Source organism: Notolepis coatsorum, assembly GCF_963971535.1.
Source record: "Notolepis coatsorum genome assembly, chromosome: 15".
NCBI classification, from domain to species: Eukaryota; Metazoa; Chordata; class Actinopteri; order Aulopiformes; family Paralepididae; genus Notolepis; species Notolepis coatsorum.
The window spans coordinates 49,019,712-49,044,129 of NC_140179.1; the positions used below are offsets into that span (position 1 = coordinate 49,019,712).

Below are 24,418 nucleotides of genomic sequence, written 5' to 3' on the forward strand. Positions count from 1 at the left end.
GTTGAAAACAGTTGAGGAAATAGCCTTTGCCATTCACTAGAAGAGTATTCTGATTGAAGGGTTGATGAGGATGATGATCAACATTATGTAGGTAAATGGTACTGTAAATGGACTGCATTCATGTAATGCTTTTATCCAAAGCGCGTTGCAACTTTTTGCCTCACATTCACCCATTCACACACCAACGGCGGAGGCGACCATGCAAGGCGCCAACCTGCAGTTAGAGGGGTTAAGTGTCTTGCTCAAGGACACTTCAACACGCTGCCACGAGGAGCCGGAATCGAACCGGGAACCTTCCTCAGAACCCACACAGCAGGTGGTTATGAACTGAAGAGGCTTTGATTTTATTTGTATAAATTGATTACTATTGTCCTGTAATCGCCCAGGTGAGCGGGAGGAGAGGGTCGGCCCTGACACGCCTGCTGACGGGGAGAGAGAGGAGGAGTGAAGGAGAGAAGGACAGAGAGGAGGGAGAGAGAGAGGCAGAGCTGCACCTCTATGCTGTGTCGCCGACGTCTCGTATCTACCTGCATCTACAGAGCTCCTGGAACAGCTATATCATTGTGAGAGGATTCTTGGTATTTTGATGACACTTTGATGACACGCTTTCTTTCTTTCTTTCTTTCTTTCTTTCTTTCTTTCTTTCTTTCTTTCTTTCTTTCTTTCTTTCTTTCTTTCTTTCTTTCTTTCTTTCTTTCTTCTCTCTTCTTTCTCTCTTTCTTTCTCTCTTTCTCTATTAGACTGGTGTATGTACATGATATAGTCGGCTGCAGATCAGGTTCTTGGTCCTAGATGAGTGATAATGACGCACTTCCTTTACTTGCTGTGCCAAAGATCATTGGCTATACGTGGCTTCGTGGTTGATAGCGTCAAATCTGTCATCAAGTGACTGAACTAGGTTACGCGAAGCGGTGGAATGATTGGAATTACCGTTATATGAGAAATAAACACTCTTTGTCTTCATTACTTGAGTTTGAGTTAAAGGGTTCACAGGTGCAATAAACTCCTAGATTTTGACCGTTAGGCTTTTCTGCTAGCGTGCTAATGTTATGAGTTAATTGGCTTGGCTGGCACTATTGTTTTAAAGATAACACCTCCACATTAAGTCTTATTTAAGTCTTATTTATAGCTTGACACAGCTACACTTTAACGCTATCACTGAAGCCACGTACAGCCGATGATCTGTACCGTACCTACACCAGCAATGTCACTAATTCACTATGTTACTCACACAACCCACAAATTTGTTCTTCTTTTTTTCTTTATTTAGCCAGATAAAACACTAAGAACAGGTTTCTTATTTACAATGTTGATCTGGTCCAAGAGGCCCCAACAGGAGTACAAATATATACAAAGGCTACAGATATATATATTAACGGCGTTAACGTGCTGCGTTAACGCTATACTAGTATCGCGCGATAATATAATTAACGCATTAATCTAAAAAAAAATTTTTTTTTTTTTTTTTTTTTTACATTTTTTTTTTTTTTACCTTTATTTACCCAGGGTAGGTTCGCTGAGCACAGATGCTCTTTTTCAGGAACGCCCTGCTTCACATTCACACAGTTCCATTCACACCTGGGAGCTGCCCAGTACAACCACAGTTGACACCATTGGCCACTGAGCAACTCCACTGGAGCAGTTGATTCAAGCCATGTCACATAGTTCAAGTTTGAAATGATTCTTTCTGTTTTGCTCCTGAGAGTGTGCTAGATACTGTACTGTACTGGTAATATTATTTATTTATGTTAACTTCTGAATAAAACAACTTATTAAACACAAGTACATCTTATTGAACATTATTTTGATATTTCATTACCAATTATCATAGCAAAACAGCTTTTTCAAACAGTCTGTAATGCATTTTGGAAACGGGAGATGGGCTCATGGTGTAATGGGCCACCTGGCCTGAGAAACATAAGTAAGGACTTACTTCTGGTCATTATTTGGGTAGAACACACATATTTTGAATGCCTTCGTCAGTTTTTTTTTTTTTTTTTTTAGCCATTTTAATCTAGATTAATCTAGATTAAATCCAGGATTGCAGATAGATTAATCTAGATTAAAAAAATTAATCTATGCCCACCTCTAATATATATATATATATATATATATTAATAACAAAATAAAAAAAAAACAGTTAACACATTCGGGGCCAACCACGTATATATACGTGTTTCGGATCCAACGCTTGACGGCCAACCACGTATATATATACGTGGTAAGGTTGTTTCGGCTTTTATTCCATTGTAATATCCTACTCAATGTCATCGAGTGGCACTGCAGATTTACCCTACTCTTGGAATTCGGAAAAGTGCATTACCAGCCAGATCCTCGTAGGGGCGCTGTCTCGATAATGCAGTGTTGTTACAGACCTGTGTTTTTTTTCTTTTTTTAGTATGAATGGACTTTTCTGTTAGCCTAAAGCTATGCGTGTAGCCGATGGCCTGGAATAGTTTTTGGGACGCTGAATTCAGTATGCAGTAAAGGAATATATCATCAGCCAATGGACATATGGATCTACCAGATGGCGAACGATAACATAAATCCTTTTTGCAGTCCAACCGGCCACAGGTAAGAGCGATTTGAGGTCAATTACAGCCCGATCAGGCCTTGCTCTCATAGCCATCCACCCGGTCAGCGAATAAGGCTACTGAGGCTAATGCCGTTATTGGTAATCAATAATCAGAAACGACGTCCCCCACCCCCCCCCCCCCCCCTTTCATGCATTCATGGTGGACCATGATACCGACAATATGCATTAAGAGTTTTAGCTCTAGCTTGTCTATAGCCGAAACGCCATTCGATTTAACGTTATTAGCTTAGCACCCTATATCTCGCGTTCCAGGAAATACCCCAGAACATTCTGCTATAATGTTCATATTCACAACGCTATAAAATGGGAACGTATTGATGAAAAAATTCTTTATTTAAGGCATATTGAAGGGACGGTTTATAGTGTCAATTGACAATGAGAATGGACAGATAGCAATAATATAAAGTATAGATTTAGCTCTACAAACAGCCTTACGCACAATGAAAGTTTGTTTTGATATGCTGGCCGTATAGAGTGGGCCCCGTCTAATCCCAATGGCCCCGAATGTGTTAAGAATCATACACATAAACAAATAAACAAACAAACAAATACACATCAGACCAGAACAAAAAATACAAATAAACAAAGTGCAATAGTCGCTGTTTGATGGCATTACAGATTCAAGCTTTAATGTGTGTGCATTTAACATGTTTTTGTGTGTGTGTGCACGCGTGTGTCCAGAGGTCTACTCTGTTGTTGGACCCTCTCTACAGAAGGAGGTGTAGCGTATTGTCTGGCTCCTCCCCTCAGAAACCACCTCCTGCCATCAGGTACTGTAGTGTTCATCTGTGTGTTTATGATGATTGACATAAATTGACATGCATGTTAGTTCAACCACGAGAGCGTCGAGAGAGGGTTATTGTCATTATCTGGACATATTGTTCAGAAGAAGTGAGCTGCCCTGTTGTCTGACAATGTAAACAAGCATGAGAGACAGACACAGGCTACAGAGAGAGAGACAGACAGGCTACAGAGAGAGAGACAGACACAGGCTACAGAGAGAGAGACAGACAGGCTACAGAGAGAGGGACAGACAGGCTACAGAGAGAGACAGACACAGGCTACAGAGAGAAGGACAGACAGATACAGAGAGAGAGACAGACAGGCTACAGAGAGAAGGACAGACAGGCTACAGAGAGGGACAGACAGGCTACAGAGAGAGACAGACAGGCTACAGAGAGAGAGACAGACAGGCTACAGAGAGAGGGACAGACAGAGGGACAGACAGGCTACAGAGAGAAGGACATATACAGGCTACAGACAGAGGGACAGACAGGCTACAGAGAGAGGGACAGACAGGCTACAGAGAGAGAGACAGACAGGCTACAGAGAGAGAGACAGACACAGGCTACAGAGAGAGAGACAGACAGGCTACAGAGAGAGGGACAGACAGGCTACAGAGAGAGACAGACAGGCTACAGAGAGAGGGACAGACAAGCTACAGAGAGAGACAGACACAGGCTACAGAGAGAAGGACAGACAGGCTACAGAGAGAGGGACAGACAGGCTACAGAGAGAGAGACAGACAGGCTACAGAGAGAAGGACAGACAGGCTACAGAGAGAGACAGACACAGGCTACAGAGAGAAGGACAGACAGGCTACAGAGAGAGACAGACAGGCTACAGAGAGAGACAGACACAGGCTACAGAGAGAAGGACAGACAGGCTACAGAGAGAGGGACAGACAGGCTACAGAGAGAAGGACAGACAGGCTACAGAGAGAGGGACAGACAGGCTACATATAGAGAGACAGACAGGCTACAGAGAGAAGGACAGACAGGCTACAGACAGAGGGACAGACAGGCTACAGAGAGAAGGACAGACAGGCTACAGAGAGAAGGACAGACAGGCTACAGAGAGAGGGACAGACAGGCTACAGAGAGAGAGACAGACACAGACTACAGAGAGAGGGACAGACAGGCTACAGAGAGAGAGACAGACAGGCTACAGAGAGAGGGACAGACAGGCTACAGAGAGAGAGACAGACAGGCTACAGAGAGAAGGACAGACAGGCTACAGAGAGAGAGACAGACAGGCTACAGAGAGAAGGACAGACAGGCTACAGAGAGAGGGACAGACAGGCTACAGAGAGAGAGAGACAGACACAGACTACAGAGAGAGGGACAGACAGGCTACAGAGAGAAGGACAGACAGGCTACAGAGAGAGGGACAGACAGGCTACGGAGAGAGACAGACAGGCTACAGAGAGAGGGACAGACAGGCTACGGAGAGAGAGACAGACAGGCTACAGAGAGAGGGACAGACAGGCTACAGAGAGAGGGACAGACAGGCTACAGAGAGAAGGACAGACAGGCTACAGAGAGAGGGACAGACAGGCTACAGAGAGACAGACAGGCTACAGAGAGAGAGACAGACAGGCTACAGACAGAGGGAAAGACAGGCTACAGACAGAGGGACAGACAGGCTACAGAGAGAGGGACAGACAGGCTACAGAGAGAGAGAGACAGGCTACAGAGAGAGAGACAGACAGGCTACAGAGAGAGAGACAGACATGCTACAGAGAGAGAGACAGACAGGCTACAGAGAGAGAGACAGACAGACTACAGAGAGAGACAGACAGGCTACAGAGAGAGAGACAGACAGGCTACAGAGAGAGAGACAGACAGACTACAGAGAGAGACAGACAGGCTACAGAGAGAGAGACAGACAGGCTACAGAGAGAGACAGACAGGCTACAGAGAGAGAGACAGACAGGCTACAGACAGAGGGACAGACAGGCTACAGAGAGAGGGACAGACAGGCTACAGAGAGAGACAGACAGGCTACAGAGAGAGGGACAGACAGGCTACAGTGAGAGACAGACACAGGCTACAGAGAGAGGGACAGACAGGCTACAGTGAGAGACAGACACATGCTACAGAGAGAGGGACAGACAGGCTACAGAGAGAGACAGACAGGCTACAGAGAGAGGGACAGACAGGCTACAGTGAGAGACAGACACAGGCTACAGAGAGAGAGACAGACAGGCTACAGACAGAGGGACAGACAGGCTACAGAGAGAGGGACAGACAGGCTACAGAGAGAGAGAGACAGACAGGCTACAGTGAGAGACAGACAGGCTACAGAGAGAGGGACAGACAGGCTACAGAGAGAGGGACAGACAGGCTACAGAGAGAGAGACAGACAGGCTACAGAAAGAGGGACAGACAGGCTACAGAGAGAGAGACAGACAGACTACAGAGAGAGAGAGAGAGACAGGCTACAGAGAGAGAGACAGACAGACTACAGAGAGAGGGACAGACAGGCTACAGAGAGAAGGACAGACAGGCTACAGAAAGAGGGACAGACAGGCTACAGAGAGAGGGACAGACAGGCTACAGAAAGAGGGACAGACAGGCTACAGAGAGAGGGACAGACAGGCTACAGAGAGAGAGACAGACAGACTACAGAGAGAGAGAGAGAGAGAGACAGGCTACAGAGAGAGAGACAGACAGACTACAGAGAGAGAGAGACAGACAGACTACAGAGAGAGAGAGAGAGAGAGAGAGAGAGACATGCTACAAAGAGAGGGACAGACAGGCTACAGAGAGAGAGACAGACAGGCTACAGAAAGAGGGACAGAGAGAGACAGACAGGCTACAGAGAGAGAGAGACAGACAGGCTACAGACAGAGGGACAGACAGGCTACAGAGAGAGGGACAGACAGGCTACAGAGAGAGACAGACACAGGCTACAGAGAGAGGGACAGACAGGCTACAGAGAGAGACAGACAGGCTACAGAGAGAGGGACAGACAGGCTACAGAGAGAGGGACAGACAGGCTACAGTGAGAGACAGACACAGGCTACATATAGAGAGACAGACAGGCTACAGAGAGAGGGACAGACCGGCTACAGTGAGAGACAGACAGGCTACAGAGAGAGAGACAGACAGGCTACAGAGAGAGGGACAGACAGGCTACAGAGAGAGGGACAGACAGGCTACAGATAGAGGGACAGACAGGCTACAGAGAGGGGGACAGACAGGCTACAGAGAGAAGGACAGACAGGCTACAGAGAGAGGGACAGACAGGCTACAGAGAGAGAGACAGACAGGCTACAGAAAGAGGGACAGACAGGCTACAGAGAGAGAGACAGACAGGCTACAGAGAGAGAGACAGACAGACTACAGAGAGAGAGAGAGAGAGAGAGAGAGAGAGAGAGAGAGAGAGAGAGAGAGAGAGAGAGAGAGAGACATGCTACAAAGAGAGGGACAGACAGGCTACAGAGAGAGAGACAGACAGGCTACAGAGAGAAGGACAGACAGGCTACAGAGAGAAGGACAGACAGGCTACAGAGAGAGAGACACAGGCTACAGAGAGAGACAGACAGGCTACAGAAAGAGGGACAGACAGGCTACAGAGAGAGAGACAGACAGGCTACAGAGAGAAGGACAGACAGGCTACAGAGAGAAGGACAGACAGGCTACAGAGAGAAGGACAGACAGGCTACAGAGAGAGGGACAGACAGGATACAGAGAGAAGGACAGACATGATACAGAGAGAGGGACAGACAGGCTACAGAGAGAGGGACAGACAGGCTACAGAGAGAAGGACAGACAGGCTACAGAGAGAGGGACAGACAGGCTACAGAGAGAGGGACAGACAGGCTACAGAGAGAGAGACACAGGCTACAGAGAGAAGGACAGACACAGGCTACAGAGAGAGGGACAGACAGGCTACAGAGAGAGAGACAGACACAGGCTACATATAGAGAGACAGACAGGCTACAGAGAGAGAGACAGACACATGCTACAGAGAGAGAGACAGACAGGCTACAGAGAGAGGGACAGACAGGCTACAGAGAGAGGGACAGACAGGCTACAGATAGAGGGACAGACAGGCTACAGAGAGAGAGACAGACACAGGCTACAGAGAGAGGGACAGACAGGCTACAGAGAGAGGGACAGACAGGCTACAGAGAGAGAGACAGACAGGCTACAGAGAGAGGGACAGACAGGCTACAGAGAGACAGACACAGGCTACAGAGAGAGAGACAGACAGGCTACAGAGAGAGGGAGAGACAGGCTACAGAGAGAGGGACAGACAGGCTACAGAGAGAGGGACAGACAGGCTACAGAGAGAGACAGACACAGGCTACAGAGAGATACAGACACAGGCTACAGACAGAGGGACAGACAGGCTACAGAGAGAGGGACAGACACATAAAATAAATTATTTTATTTTATTTTGAATGTGCATTATGCGTCAAGATATTTGTGGTGTTACACCCATTGTTAACGCGTTATTAACATGTTATTAACACATTAGGAACTATTAGCTTTAACAGCCCAATGAAGAACACAGGTCTGCAATGAAGGTTTTTGCAGACAGAAAGGGATTTGTATTCAAATAAACAACTGTATTATCAGGCTTAGTCTGGAACTGTGATATTGTAAGCTATACAAGTATTGCAAGATGCACATGGATTTTTCTTTACTTCAAGTTCAAGTTTCAAGTTTCTTTATTAGTTGTCTTACAGAAATACAGAATACTTTTGCATGAAATGCTTCTTTCTGTTTTGCTTCTGAGAGTGTGCTAGATGAAATAAAAAGATAGTATAAAATAAGTATAATATAAGTATAAAATAGAAAGTCAAGTACATAAACAAGTGTAAACAAAACAAACATTTTCAATATACATATTATACAGTATATGTACAGTATATACAATGCAGATACAGTACAGTGTAGAAATGGTGAGGTATAGCTTAGCAAGGTGGTGCCACCTTGTGGTGGTGAGGTGCAATGATGTGCAATGAGGTATGAGATTGATGTGCAAATCTCCTTACCAATAAATATAAAGTGTGCTAGTGTCTAAAGTGGGTAAAGTGGGTGCTGCTACAGTATGTTGTTTATTTAAAGTGAGTGGATGTTTGTGCTGTGGGTGTATTTGATGGTTTGTTATTGTTCATTGAGCATCCTGATGGCCTGGGGATAGAAGCTCCTTCTGAGTCTCTCTGTGCTTGCCATGAGACTCCGGTATCGCTTGCCTGACTGCAGCAGTTCAAAGAGGCAGTTGTTTGGGTGGCTGGAGTCTTTGATTATTCTCTTAGCCTTACCCATGCACCGCTTGTTGTAAATGTCTTGGAGAGTGGGAAGCCCACCTCCAATTGTGCGTTCGGCTGAACGGGCCACTCTCTGTAGTCTGCTACGGTCTTGTGCAGTGCTATTCCCAAACCAGGAGGTGATATTGCCAGTCAGGATGCTCTCTATTGTGCATGAGTAGAAGTTCTTGAGGATCTTCTGACTCACTTGGAACTTCCTTAGGCGCCTAAGGAAGTAGAGGCGTTGTTGTGCCTTCTTGATAACACTGTCAATGTGTGTGGTCCATGTCAAGTCCTCGGATATGTAGACTCTGAGGTACTTAAAACTGTTCACTCTCTCAACCGGTGCCCCGTCGATGCTGAGGGGGCTGTAGTCCCTGACCCCCGACCTCCTAAAGTCCACAATCATCTCTTTTGCTGATGTTCAGGGAGAGGCTGTTCTCTTGACACCATACCGCTAGAACCTTTACCTCTTCCAGGTAGGCCCTCTCGTCGTTTGCAGAGATCAGGCCCACCACTACTGTGTCGTCAGCAAATTTGATGATTGTGTTGTTTTTCCGCTGTGCCACACAGTCATGTGTGTACAGGGAGTAGAGGAGGGGACTCAGAACACAGCCCTGGGGGGCCCCTATGTTGAGAGTGATGGATGAGGAGGTGCAGTTGCCTGCTCTCACCACCTGGGGTCTGCCCGTCAGGAAGTCCAAAACCCACTGGCAGAGGTCATAGTTCAAGCCCAGGTCCCTGAGCTTGGCTATGAGTTTGGAGGGGACTATGGTATTGAATGCTGAGCTGTAGTCGATTCTCACATAGTTCCCCTGCCTCTTGTCCAGGTGTGATGCTGCTGTGTGCAGCACATGGGCTATGGCGTCCTCCGTGGACCTGTTGGGGCGATATGCAAATTGCAGGGGGTCCAGGTTGATGGGGAGGGAGGAACAGATGTAGCCCTTCACTAGCTTCTCAAATCACTTCATGGCTATGGAGGTGAGAGCTACAAGGCGGTAGTCGTTGAGGCAAGCAGGCTTGAATTTTCTGGGTACATGGACAATGGTGGACTTCTTCAGACAGGTGGGGATGACAGCCTGTTCTAAGGACAGGTTAAATATGTCGGTGAATACCGGGGCCAGTTGGTCGGCACAGACTTTTAGGACGCGGCCGGGGATACTGTCCGGTCCTGCTGCCTTCCTGATATTCACTTTCTTAAAGGTCCTCCTCACCTCATGTTCTGTTATCCTGAACACTGAGTCTCCATCAGCAGTGCCCCCCCCCTCCATTGCAGTGGTTTGTAGGCTGGTGTTGTTATTCACAGCCTCAAACCTCGCATAGAAGGTATTGAGATCATTTGCCAATTGGATGTCACTGTTCAGCTTGAGGGAGGTGCCTTTGTAATCTGTCATCGTTCTGAGGCCCTGCCACATACCTCTAGAGTCAGCCTGTTCATATTGAAGTTCAATTTTATCCCTGTAGCGCCGTTTTGTCTCTATTACTGTCCTCCTTACGTTGTATCTCGCCGCCTTGTGGTCATTCATGTTGCCTGTCACAAGCCCGTCGTTGTATGCTGAGGTGCGCGCTTTCAGAGCCTCACGGACGGATTTGTCTACCCAGGGCTTTTGGTTTGGGTAAATTCTAATTGTGGTAGAGGCCATTGTTTCTTCTACCAAAGTACAAACAAAGTCCAGCACTGTTTCCGTGTAGTCATTAATATTGTCTGTGTTGTCGCGGAACACACTCCATTCTGGTTGATTATACCTGAGTGCATATGTGTTTCCTGTCGAGCGTGCATGTGTGTGTGTGTGTGTCTGTGTGTGTGTGTGTGTGTGTGTGTGTGTGTGTGTGTGTGTGTGTGTGCGTGTGCGTGTGTGTGTGTGTGTGTGTGCATGTGTGTGCGTGTAGCTGGGAGCGGACAGCCCACCTGTTCCGTCAGCTGAGTGGAGAGGTGCTACAGGAGGGGGTCAGTCTGGAAGATCTGTATCTTCTCCTGCAGGAGCTGAGAACAGCAGCTCACCGCAATATAACACTACGCAAGCTCTTCTGGAGGGTGAGGAGGATACACACATACTACATACACTATTACACATGATATAGTAATATAATATAGCAGACATACAATATAACACATTATATAGTTATATAGTATAATATAGCATACATACAATGTAACAAATTATATAGTAATATAATATAATATAGCCTACATTAGGGATGCTCGATATTGGCTTTTTTACCTATACCGATATTGTCCAACTCTTCATTTCCGATACCGATATCAACCGATACCGATATATGCAGGGTTTCCCCCCCCAAAAAACGGAATAATTTCAGGTAATTAACATTACATATCTCTTGTCGTGGAATTAACACAACATACATTATGCATACTTTTGACCAAAAAAAATCTGAATGTGTTCTTACTTTCTTGCCTGGGTAAATAAAGGTTAAATAAATATATAAGATTAAAATATATATATATATTATTTTTTTTAACCGATACCGATAATTTCCGATATCACATTTGAATGCCAATATCGGCCGATAATATTGGACATCCCTAGCCTACATACAATGCAGGCCACGTGAGCGGATCGGCGCGGCCGAGAAATCCGCTCTTCGCTCTTTAAAGCTTGGTCCGCTCCGCTAATCGCTCATGTTGACCCCGCCCCCAAGTCGCTCTCCGCTCGCTCCCTGCTCACCTTGAATCGAGCGCTCCCCGCTCCCCGCGCCAGATCGCTTGGCAGTTTTTTTTATTTTTTTTGGAGCATGGTGTAAATTAGCTCAAACTACAACAGTCTACAACCCCTGGGCCCCTTAACAATTGTTTGTATTGAGCCGCATTGTAATTGTACCCATTCTGCAATGTTAAATAACGTTGTTTATCCATTCACTAGCTCTATTAAGCGATGATAGGCTAGCCGAGCCACAATGCTATGGTCGCTGCCATTAACGTTAGCATGTAAGCTAACGTCAACAACAATGGCGTCGATACTTTTTCTAACAGGAGTGAGTGAAGGAGGAGGAGTGAAACCTGAACAGGATATCACAGGTTCACCCTTCTCATTGGTTGAAAATGGCCTTCATGTTTGTACATTGCCATCTGTTGCTTTGGCATTGTACTGCATGTATATTACATCAACAGTGTTAAACCACTGTGAGCGACCTGGAGTGGATTGGAGCGGAGGAGAACTCTCGCTCCAGACGTCGCGCCGACTCATTTTAAAACCCACTCCTCGCTCACGTCAAAACCGGCCGCTCGGCGCCCCGCGCCGCTCACGCTCCGATCCGCTCACATGCACTGATACAATGTAACAAATGATATAGTAATATAATATAATATAATATAGTCTACATACAATATTACACATGATATAGTTATATAATATAATATAGCATACATAGAATAGAATACAATACAAATACTTTATTTATCCAGAGGGAAATTCAGCACTACAGATCACTCACAGTAGTCAGAAACAAAAGTCACGAATAAGAATAAAGAATAAAATACGGTCCGGGATATACATTCTGTTATGTGTTGTACATACAATATAACACATTATATACTAATATAATATAGTTTCTAGGGCTGACCCCTATTAGTAGATTAGTCGACTAATCGGGCGAAAGGAGCCGTAGTCGACTGGCCAACCTCTTAGTCGAATATATAATATAATTTTTTTTTTTTTAAAGTATTATTATTATTATTTTAATTTTTTTATCATTCTTTCCATAAGAAAAGAGGCCTAGAAGCGTGGCTAACTGCCTACGAAAACGGGCACAGAGGCACTGAAAGAGGATTTCACCCATCTAATGAACACACTAGACTAGACTAGACAAATATCAAGATGTATCCATCAGTGGACCAATTGCATGCTTTTGCAGAGGACAAGAAGCCTTCAGTCGACTCCTTCAGACATTAAGCACCCCCCACAGCCCAAATGGAATGAAAAAAAAATTAAATATTATACCTTTTTTTATTTTTTTTGTCGACCAATAGTCGACTAACGGCAAATGTTGGCCAATCATAGTCGACCATCCAAATCCTTAGTCGGGGACAGCCCTAATAGTTTCCATACAATATTACACATGATATAGTTATAGCATACACATACATAGCTATTAGCTATACTATGTATAGCATACATACAATATAACACATTATATAGTAAAAATAATATAATGCCTACATACAATATAACACTATGCAAGCTGTCCTGGAGGGTGAGAATATATAGCGGGGTTAGGAGGATCGATTCCCTTTCAACTGTGGGTTGTACTACTAGGATGTTTTCAACATCATTATATCGTTGTAAATTCAATGTCCACACCTTGGCAGGGTTACTGCAGAAACATGTTGACTGTTGAGACTGATGAGAATGAAAGACAACTGACAAGACTGTGATGAGTTCATTGATGTCCTTAATACTGTGTCTGTGTGCCATATGGGTTGATTGAAATGATCCACAGGAGTTCTACATTACGGCTCAAAGGAGGCCTTTCCAAACAAAACTTGCTTTATCAACAGAACAATAAACTCCACGTTCACAGTTAGCTGAGGGCTGTTCACCCTCTTCTCTCTCATCAAAACAAATCCCATGCCGGCGGGCAGGAGCAAAACGGCAAAATCTCCTCACAATAGGAAGCAATAACAGGGTTTAAAATGGCCGCCATGTGATTAGGATCAATGTTCATCAATCAAGCAAGTAAACAGCCATTTCTGTTTACATTTTAAATCGACTGAATTGACAGTGAATTGATCCCAACCCTGATATGCATAGTCTACATACACTATGCATAATGATAATAGTGTGTGTGTGTGTGTGTGTGTGTGTGTGTGTGTGTGTGTGTGTGTGTGTGTGTGTGTGTGTGTGTGTGTGTGTGTGTGTGTGTGTGTGTGTGTGTGTGTGTGTGTCTCTCTCTCTCTCTCTCTCTCTCTCTCTCTCTCTCTCTCTCTCTCTCTCTCTCTCTCTCTCTCTCTCTCTCTCTCTCTCTCTCTCTCTAGTCTAGTGATATGTGTCAGTTCTTGGTCCAGACCCTAGAGGATTCCTCACAGAGCTGTCAGGGTGCTGAGCTCAGCGTTAAAGGACACACTGCTGACCAGCTATTGTGAGTCATTATCTGTGTGTGCGTGTGTGTGCGTGTGCACGTGTGTGTGTGCGTGTGTGTGTGTGTGTGTGCGTGTGTGTGTGCGTGCGTGCGTGCGTGCGTGCGTGCACACGCTAGAGACAAAGAAATAGTGAGAGTATGTGTGTACGAGAGAGGGAGAGAGAAAAGAGAGGGGGAAGAGAGCACAAATGAATAGAAGACTCTGGAGAAGACGGTATGGCACATTTCCCATAATGTTGGCGTGTTCCTTTAATGTCATCGTTTTGCAGTGTTGCAGTCAACGAAAATGTTGACAAAATATGGTCGTCAACAAAGCTTTTTCCCCTGACGACAACAAGACGTCACGTTAATGGAGATCATGTGACACTAACGTGACGAAATGATCCATGCAATGTCGTTGACTAAAAACGACGACACAAAATGTAGTTTACAAAATAAAATCTTGCCGTAATCTCTTGTAGCGCCGAAGAATAGGAGTCGGAGGCGGGATGTCGAAATACAACGCTAAACGTTTATTCAACATCAACTTCAACACTCTGTTTACTGGGCTTTGCTTGCAGGAACTCGTTTGCCAACAGGAAAGGCCAGGAGAGCTTGGTGTGCATCTATCTGTCTCTCTCTCCCTTTCTCTCTCTTTCTCTCTCTTTCTCTCTTATCTCTCTCCATTTCTAACCTTTTCTCTCTTCTCTACATGTCTCTCTCCCTGTTTTCTCTCTCTCTCTCTCTCTCTCTCTCTCTCTCTCTCTCTCTCTCTCTCTCTCTCTCTCTCTCTCTCTCTCTCTCCTCTCAGATTGTGCACGCTGATCGCCCAGACCCTGGCCATCATGTTCAGAGAGACGGAGGTGGAGCCGGCTAGACTTAATATGCTCACCACCAAAAAGTGAGCAGAACACCTCTTTGTTTTAGGCTACAATGGGTTAAAGGTGCTATAAATAAAAATTGTATGTAGAGTAATCTTTTTATTTAATTTTTTAACACATTAACTGCCACGCTTATATCCATCAATGTTTGATCACTGCCACCAGTCTAAGTCTATGGAGATGTTTATCTTCTTTGCAGGGCTATCACTTTTTAAATTGTATTGCTAAATTGACATTACTATGGCCCATTCAACATCGATTATCTATTGTTCAGGATGTAGGAACGTTTTACTTTTTCATTCACACATTCATACGAAAATACCGTCTAGAGTATAAATATGTTTTTATCGTTTTCTGCAGTAATTCCTAGAACGTGAGATATAGGCATAAATGCATATATTAGATTATCAAATGCCGTTTGATACCGATCCACGCTATATTAAAAATGTCAACTGTACATGGTCCTAAACGTTATGACTGATCATGTGCGGGTGAACGGGGGGGGGGGGGGGGGGGGTCGTTTATAATTCCGTGATCGTCGTTAAATGATTTATGTGGTATGGGTGATATATAGATCAGAGCAGTTTGCATCGATAATAATAAACAAAAACGCTGAAAGTCACGGCAGCCTCCTTTGGGCGATGATACTGGAGCAAACAGATCCCAGTTATTTGATGGGGATCGAGGCGATCCATTTCCGGTTTGTATAATACTAATACACGCCCAAATCATGTCGATTATTGAGTTATGGCAGCGATCCATATCCACCGTGTGTGGCTAGAGTCCTGGGATGATATGCGAGTGTCCGGACGTATTTAGAAGACGCACCGATATCCAACCGGCATATCCGGTTTGGCAACTCGCCGATCATCCACCAGGTGGCAGTATTGAAGCGTTGCAGAGTTGTGCTGAGTCCCACAGCATCAGACAAGGCTCCGTGAGTGAAATATGAATACCATGGCGAAAATATGAAATATGATCAAAATAACGTTGTACGCCGTGATCTGGCAGAATTCGCATGATCTACAGAGATTTTAGAAAGGTGTAGAATTTTGCAGAAGGTTGACAGTGATATGCGAGTGCTCCCGACTGCGTGTGTGTTTTCCCTGCGCACGTGCGGTCGGGAGTGTGTGTGTAAATGCTCGGTGTCCCTCGCTCTCTCTCTCTCTCTCTCTATCTCTCTCGCTCGCTCATTCTCTGCTGTCTCTGTCGGCACCCGCACACGTCAACCCGTTTGAGGAAGTGTCAGTATTTCCACTCGCTCTGTTGTTGAGCGAATTGTTGATTGTGGGCGGTGACCAATGTTCCCTCAAATTCTTTTCTGTCTGAGCAAACACTCAAACCTCCTGAGCAGACATCAGCAACTACTGAGCAACATACGTCACCTGCCGATTAACCGGTTAGTTGATAAGCGGCAGTTTGTAAAAGATCTGATCATCTTAATTTCCCTCAATGTCTAACATAAACATCTATACATTTGGCTGATACACAGAAATAATACAAAAAGACATATTATATTCCTTAACCAAATATTTATTTGACCATTGATTGACGATACAGAGCAAAGTCCTCCCTCCCTCTCTCTCTATCCCCCTCTCTTCCTCTCCCTCCCTCTATCCTCTCTCTCTAACCTCTCACCTTCCCCTCTGCTTCATTCCTCCTTTCCTTGTTAGTCAGATACACATCAGAAAAAAGTAACTTGTTTCCAGACTAGTGTTGTCACAATACTGGAATTTCTAACTTAGATACGATACCTTGAAAAGTATCGATATTTGATACCATTTTCGATACCACGGGGGAAAATCTTAAATCTTAAAATGTAATTTTTTTTTTAAAAAGTTAAAAAAAAAGATAAATATATATATATTCTTTTTAATTTTAATTTTTTTATTTAACTAAATTTTGCTTTTGTTGCTGGTCGATTCTCCTCAGCTTCTCTCTGGTACTATAAGAGAAGATAAATAAACACTTTTAAAACCCTTTGTTTATCTTTAGATCAGACATTTAAAAATAACTAAATTATCTAATCTTAGAAATTAAGTAAAGTTAATAGTACTGCATGTTAAGCATAACAGATTGATTGATTGATTGAAAATTGTATTAACAGATTGCAGAATGGGTACAATACAGTATGGCTCAATACACACAATTGTTAAAGGTGACATGCATTATAAATGTAATTTTTCAGTCTCTAGCATTGTATTATAGTAATAGGAGTTAGTATCAATGTGTTTTAGTGTCTAAATACCATATTGGCGGATTGCTCTGATTCAGCTCAGATAATTTCCTGCTCCAGTAAATTAGGCCATCCTGATTTGAAGGCCTGAATGACGTTACTCAGGCTCTGGGTAGCAGACAGTGATGTGATTGGCTCTGTGGTTGTAGCTAATGCCCGCCCACAATTTACCTAGACCTACTGTACACAGCGAGTGGAAACCACTTCCTCATACTCTGATCGCCATTCCAAAAATCGATCCTTTTATTGATCCAACGCTACATACTGTAAACACATATTAGACGCTGTTCTGATGGTCCAGAATGACTGGGATAATCTCCGGTTACATGCGTGAGAAGTAAAATGTGGATTCCGGAGGTTTTTTTTCTCATGCATTTTCATTGACTCCATTCCAATGGGTGCAATACCATCCGGGAGACGATAGGGGGCGCTTTTTTCACATCTGAGCTCCTGATGGGGCTGGTTTCCCAACGGTAGACTCGGATGATGAAATATGAATTCAGATCGCTAATAAAAAAATTAAAACGCTAATTGTCATGCTGGGCATTCAGGCGTTGGGCTGATAACACGTGTTATCACGTCCGTGGCATCCAAAGTGTTAAGGGGATGCAGACCAGAGAAAGACTTTCGTCTTGTTTACATCAGGGTCCCCCATTTTCAATTCATCATAACATTTATGACATACAGATAAACAGTACTGTTGGATACAGACATTTATGACATACAAGATATACAGTACTGTTTAAGAGAGAGTTTCTAAAAGAGAGTATATACAGTTAATTTACTTCTGACCATTATAGTCAAAGTATTTTCCTCTGAACTGAAACTCATAAGACCACATAAGGCTAGCATCATTGGCGTTCAGTTACAGCTATATTGGCTAACATTAGCCAGCTATCTAGCCACTGTAGCCAGCTACTGCACCACGAACTGCCAGACAGCTGGCCACCCCCAATCCAGCCAACCGTACAAAATACGGTCTCAGCAAATCACATCGATTTGTACAGTTAGTTAGCTAGCCATTCCATTGCGAATTAATAGGTAGCACGTAGCCAGTATTAGCTAGCTAGTAGCTAGGTAGCTAACGTTAGCCAACTAAGAACGATAGCTAGCTAGCCAACAGCTGCAAGCCTGCAACATATCAGCTGTTGATATAATGAGCTATCCGTAGATGCCCCAGCAGCGTGTGTGCGCGTTTGTCAACAAGGAGAGAAGCTGTAGGAGAGAAGACCGCGATGTACGTGCATCCAAGCTGACTGCTGTTTTTTAAGAAACGTCTTTTATTTTTTTACACAAACGTTTCTGTGCGCGACAGATTTCAGATGTGCGCGGGAGCATTTGGACATGTGCGTGCGCACGCATGGGCACACCTTAGAAGGAACATTGGCGGTGACTACAACCAGTGCCTTATTCACGTCAGCAAAACAGTCAAATCAGAATGGCTTAGGGGGATACTAATTAATTTCGCAGCAGGGGGGCATAATCCCACAGGACAATGCATTGGTAACTTGTTTCAAATGACAATATATACCCCTGTGAATATTATTGCACGGATCGGAATACGGCCGCGTGTGAGGGAGGATCTCGTGAACTCGAGACTGGACCGATGAGCCCAAATGAGAATTAGAGACACAGACCCCATTGATACAAACCCCCATTGCTAGAAAACAATGCTAAACACTGGAAAGGGCCATTTATAAGACAGGGGACCTTTAAATTAATTTTTTTATTAATTAATTTTATTAGGATCCCCATTAGCTGATGCAGTACATCAGCTACTATTCAAACTTATAAATATAAACATGGTAATAGATAAGACAATAGATAGACAAAACAACCAAGTGGTATTAAAACCAGAAAGTTACAATATCCTCTCAAACATATTACTGTACATATCATATCCTTAATCATATGTAATCATACATAGTACAATATATATATTACATAATACAGTATATATTATATGCACTAAATTCACAAGCAGTGAGAATAGGAAATTGGGAAATAATGTGTGCCTTTGTGCCTTTTGGTTGGGATGAGACATTATGACAATACTATGAGTTGGTATTGAAGTGGATCTGAATCTGAGGTTCACACAAACCACCTGGCCTCTCCCTACAGGGGTTCACTGACAGCCAGGTTATTGATGGCCGTGGTCTGTGATCCTGAGCTACGGACAGACTACCAGCAGGGATCCGCCCTTCACTCTGAGGTAATCTCGGGACATTTTCATTTCAATAAATGTCTATTTGTACCCAGTGTGCGATCCATATCAGGATCTTTGCGGGAGCGGGGGGGGGTGGGGGGTTGGTCAGGCGCAAAAAAAAATCTCAGATCGCTTCCCTGAGTCTTGCAACTGCCGAGAGAGAGAGAGAGAGAGAGAGAGAGACAGAGAGAGAGAGAGAGAGAGAGAGAGAGAGAGAGAGAGAGAGAGAGAGAGAGAGAGACGCCCGCGGAAAGAGAGAGAGAGAGAGAGAGAGAGAGAGAGAGAGAGAGAGAGAGAGAGAGAGAGAGAGAGAGAGAGAGACGCCCGCGAGAGAGAGAGAGACGCCCCCGGAAAGAGTGAGAGAGAGACGCCCGCGAGAGAGAGAGAGAAAGAGAGAGAGAGAGAGAGAGAGAGAGTCCAGCTCACTGCACTGCCGCGGAGAGAGAGAGAGAGAGTCAGAGAGAGACTCCAGCTCACTGCCGCGGAGAGAATTACATTTGTTTTTCTTGCAGTTTTATTAAAAGTCACTCCTCATCTCCAGTAGTAAAAAAATGCAACATTATCGCCACCCCACCTGTCCTGATGGTCTGCCCAATTCTCAAAATCTGCATGTCACAGAAGTAGTCCCCGCAGCAGGTTGCTTCGTCTTCTTTGTAAAATCAAAATTGGTTAGAAAAACTTTCGACATTATCCTGGATGCGTCTATTTGTGCCTGCAGAGTGCAGACTGCAGTGCAGCGCCGCCACGCTCCGAATGGTGAACGCAAGAATAGCATGCATGTTCCATGCGTATTACGAGTAGGGTATATCTGCAGTGCCGCCCGCAACCCCATAGATTTATGCTATTGTCTATTACGGTGAATTTGTGCGGAAATCATTAATACATCAAAATAGCCTAATTTTATTATTATACACGATGATGACGATATAGAAAATAACAGAAACATTTGAAATGCATGGCAAAAGTAGCATTTATTTTCAGTAATTTAGAGACCCCCCAAAGATTCACAAATCATGTATTCAGGTGAGCTGATCTAAGGGAGCCATGGCTCCCACAGCTCCCCCTGTGGATCGCACCCTGTTTGTACCACTCTCTATCACCAACTGAAAATCATCTTTGACCCCACTCACCCAGCACACCATGTCTTCCAGCTGTCGCCCTCCGGGAGGCGCTACAGATCTCTGACCAGCAAAACATCCTGCTTTAAAAATAGTTTCTTCCCCACTGCCATACGGACACTGAACTCTATAATAATCCCCCTACCTCTGCTGTTACGGACATAAATTGTGATCTAATCTAATCTAATAACACAATAGTGATTATATTTATAACCAGTTCATGAATGCTTTTACATTTGCTGTCCTTGGCTGTTCTAAACACTGGTGTCTGGTATGACATTCCCCGGAAAATCATCCAGCACAACAGCAGTTTGTTTGGAACGAATAGAAGATTAACTCAGTAATTAGCGTGAATCTTCTAGATAGAAAGCAAGTAAATAAATGCAACAGCAACGATCGCGTATCACCAATAGATGTCACTAAAACAAACTAGAATCTGGATTACCACTTTAATGTTATCACAGCAAATGTATATTTGATGTTTCTCTTTGTGTGTGTGGGTGGGTGTGTGTGTGTGCGTGCGTGCGTGCGTGTGTGTGTGTTAGCTCCAGGTGTTGCTAACAGAGTACCAGGACGCAGCCTGCTCTCTGCTGTTTGAGCTGATAGTTCTGGGACAGGAGGTTAGTATCCTTGTCTGTCCTCATGTCCCTCCTTTGGTTTAAATCAGTGGCAGAATGATAGGAGGCCACAGTATACTGAAAATGAATGCGGACTTGTCCGAAATAGAAACACGGTGGACTATGGAGAGTCCATTGAGAGTTGGATGGGGAGTAACTTCCTCCAGTTAAATGCAAAAAAACGGAGGTGCTGATCGTAGCAGCTGAAAAGACTGCAGCTAGAGTGGCCACTCACTTGGGGTCCCTTAAAGACAACATACGTCCCCACCTGAGAAACCTGGGTGTTGTCTTCGACCAGGCCATGAACCTAGACAAACATGTCAAAACACTCACACGCACCTGCTTTTTTCACCTCAGAAACATTGCAAAACTACGCACCATCATATCTCACTCTGAACTAGAACTGTCCGTGCATGCTTTTATTTCCTCTAGGCTTGACTACTGCAACTCACTTTTCACCTGTCTCACCAAATCATCCACAGACAAACTACAAATGGTCGAAAATGCTGCAGCCAGGCTACTCACAAGGTCAAAAAAGTCATGTCACATCACTCCCATTCTGGTATCCCTGCACTGGCTCCCGGTACACTATAGAATTCACTTCAAAGTCCTCACTTTTACTTTCAGGCCCCTATCTACATCACTGAACTCATCCATCCCTACACCAACACCAGCTCACTCAGATCTGCCGATCAGCTCCTCCTGGTAGTCCCCAGGTCCAGGCTGAAAACAAGGGGTGATCGAGCCTTCGAGGTGACAGCACGCTCTGGAACGCTCTCCCCCTGGACCTGCGAACTGCCCCCTCTGAAAACTCTTTTAAAAAACAACTAAAAACACATTTGTTTAGACAGGCCTTTGGTCATACATAGGCACTTTTTCTTGTCCTCACTGTTCCTATAGTTTTGTTTTTTAATTAGTGACTCATGATTTTATCCAAAATCTTTTATTCTACTTTGTATCTGGTTTCACTGTTTTTTAACTGCTGTCTGTTGTTGTCATTTATTTCTGATTTTGTTTTATTGTGTTTTTTATATACTAAGCTGTAGTGTAAAGCACCCTGTGCATTTGTGCTGTGAAGGGTGCTATATAAATAAAAGTCATTAATTCATGTACCTCTGTCGTACATGACCACATGTTGGGAGCCAGTGTGCTGAGGATCAGACTGGTCCTCTAGTGAACCGGTGCACACTGTGGCGGCCAAAAGCCAACACGGAGATCCATATTCTCTGCAAATGCGTCATTTGGTTCTTACGAACCTGCCAAAGTATTTCGTTTTTACGCAGTCGGTATACTGTCACCTTAACTTAAAAGTCATTTTCTGTAGAATTCCTCTTTATGTAGTTATCTTCATGTTTGAAAGTAAAAGAAATTACAAATTCAGTAGCTCATACAAGTGCAGCACGGCGAGGAATAAGAAACATGGAATGAAACCACGGTACAAAACTGATCACATAGTCCTCAATCCGTTGGTAAAATTGAGACATGAGTTATGGATTCTGTGTTTTCAAGTTGCAGCCTCTACTCAGCACTTTAACATACATGGATGTTTTAATGTTGTTTAATGTCTGTTTTCCAGGCCAGCAGATCTTCTACTGTGGAGGACTTCCTGACTGTGGGCTGGATCCTCCAGGTTCTCCAGACTCATCCTCATATGGTAGGTTATCTATCCATCTGTCTGTCTGTCTGTCTGTCTGTCTGTCTGTCTGTCTGTCTGTCTGTCTGTCTGTCTGTCTGTCTGTCTGTCTGTCTGTCTGTCTGTCTGTCTGTCTGTCTGTCTATCTATCTATCTATCGATTGATCTATGTTTGTCTGTCTGTCTATCAAATATATATATATGCCTATATCTATCTATCTATATCTATCTATCTATCTATCTATCTATCTATCTATCTATCTATCTATCTATCTATCTATCTATCTATCTATCTATCTATCTATCTATCTATCTATCTATCTATCTATCTATATATCTATCTATCTATCTATCTATCTATCTATCTATCTATCTATCTATCTATCTATCTATCTATATGCCTATCTATCTATCTATTGTGGTGGAAAATATAATAAGAGCAGAAAAGTGAGTGGCAGTAAACAATTTCTAAGTCCAAGCTGAATAAAAATGACCATAGATTTATTCCCTCATATGGCCATACAAGGAAATGCTCAGTTCATAATCAGAAACAGTGTACACACAAATGTCTGACCAAGAAGTAGGAGCGCGCTCGGGTCAGACATACAATTACAGTAAATACATGAAAATGACGTCTATGAAGGAAAATAACTGTTATGGTTTGAAACCGACCCCAACAGCACGGCACAGACAGGTAGTTCAGAGTTAGCCAAACACTAGGGCGTATTTATTACAGAATCAAAAATGAGCCAAATAACAAATCAGAATTTACAAAAAGGAGAATGCTTTCGGCAGAGTTGTCTGCGGCTCTGCAGATCCTCCCGGTTTAGAGGTGGGGAATCGGCGTAGGCGCCACTACCTCTGCGGCTCTGCAGATACTCCCGGATCCAACTCGGGGAGGAAACGGAGAGAGAGAGAGAGTGGTCAATAATCAATCCAACTGTACACAGAGGCAGTGCAGTTCAGTTCAGTCCTCCTTAGTTGAGTCCAGTATAAATCACAAGTGACTTGATCTTCGGTGTACCAACACACAAGTTAGCCGAGTCCAGTACAAAACAAAAACGGTACTTCTTCAGTGTTATTCCTAACACACAAATTAGCTGAGTCCAGTACAAAACAAAAACGGTATTTCTTCAGTGTTATTCCTAACACACCAATTAGCTGAGTCCAGTACAAAACAAAAACGGTATTTCTTCAGTGTTATCCAAACACACAAAAAACAGATAATCCAAAAGGTTTGTTTCCAAAAACTCACCAAAGCGCAAACGCGTAAAGCGGGCAACGAGGCACAGCTCCAACGGATGATCGAGATATACACCAGCGGCGACTTCCAAAGACGTCCTGGAGAAGAAGTAGACGAGGCACAACAACGGGGGGGAACAGGCAATAGCAGTAGTAATCCAAAACGACCCGACAACGATTGATAGAAGGCCAGAGTATATGAAGCCTCTGGAGCGCTAATTACAAACTACAACAGGTGCGTGATGGAAATTGGTAATCGCTCCTGAAGCGTGTGGCGGGGAATGGACCAATCATCACAGTACCTTGAAGAAGCGTGTGGCGGGGAATGGGCCAATCCTCACAGTATCCTCACAAGAACAAAATGGCTGGTTAGAATAATCAATAATACGACTATGTTATGGCTATAGCCTGGAAGGTAAACAGCTTCGTCTAACAGTTCCCATAACCTTGGGTTATGGCTCTGAAGAAACACAATCCTGTGACCTATAGTCTGGGCCTTTATGATAGAATACTCATTGTAACACAGATGTATAATGACATGATAATATTTCTACGAAACTATCTATCTATCTATCTATCTATCTATCTATCTATCTATCTATCTATCTATCTATCTATCTATCTATCTATCTATCTATCTATCTATCTATCTATCTATCTATCTATCTATCTATCTATCTATCTATCTATCTATCTATCTATCTATCTATCTATCTATCTATTTATCTATCTGGACTCGTAAAGTCAGAGCCCCATTCATTGTCTATGGA

At 43.9% G+C, this 24,418-nt stretch overlaps 1 protein-coding gene across 1 annotated transcript in view; it reads left to right on the plus strand.

Annotated features, from left to right (window-relative positions):
* cUnh12orf56 (chromosome Un C12orf56 homolog) overlaps window positions 1-24,418 on the plus strand; it is a gene marked incomplete at both ends in the record, with an annotated part of 94,754 nt that overhangs the window by 62,174 nt on the left and 8,162 nt on the right. Inside the window, 8 exons of the mRNA XM_084330994.1 lie at window positions 456-563; window positions 3,278-3,366; window positions 10,530-10,674; window positions 13,633-13,736; window positions 14,527-14,616; window positions 18,954-19,044; window positions 20,702-20,776; window positions 22,350-22,427. Coding sequence (XP_084187120.1) covers window positions 456-563; window positions 3,278-3,366; window positions 10,530-10,674; window positions 13,633-13,736; window positions 14,527-14,616; window positions 18,954-19,044; window positions 20,702-20,776; window positions 22,350-22,427 — 780 coding nt within the window. The remainder of the gene's footprint in view (window positions 1-455; window positions 564-3,277; window positions 3,367-10,529; window positions 10,675-13,632; window positions 13,737-14,526; window positions 14,617-18,953; window positions 19,045-20,701; window positions 20,777-22,349; window positions 22,428-24,418) is intronic.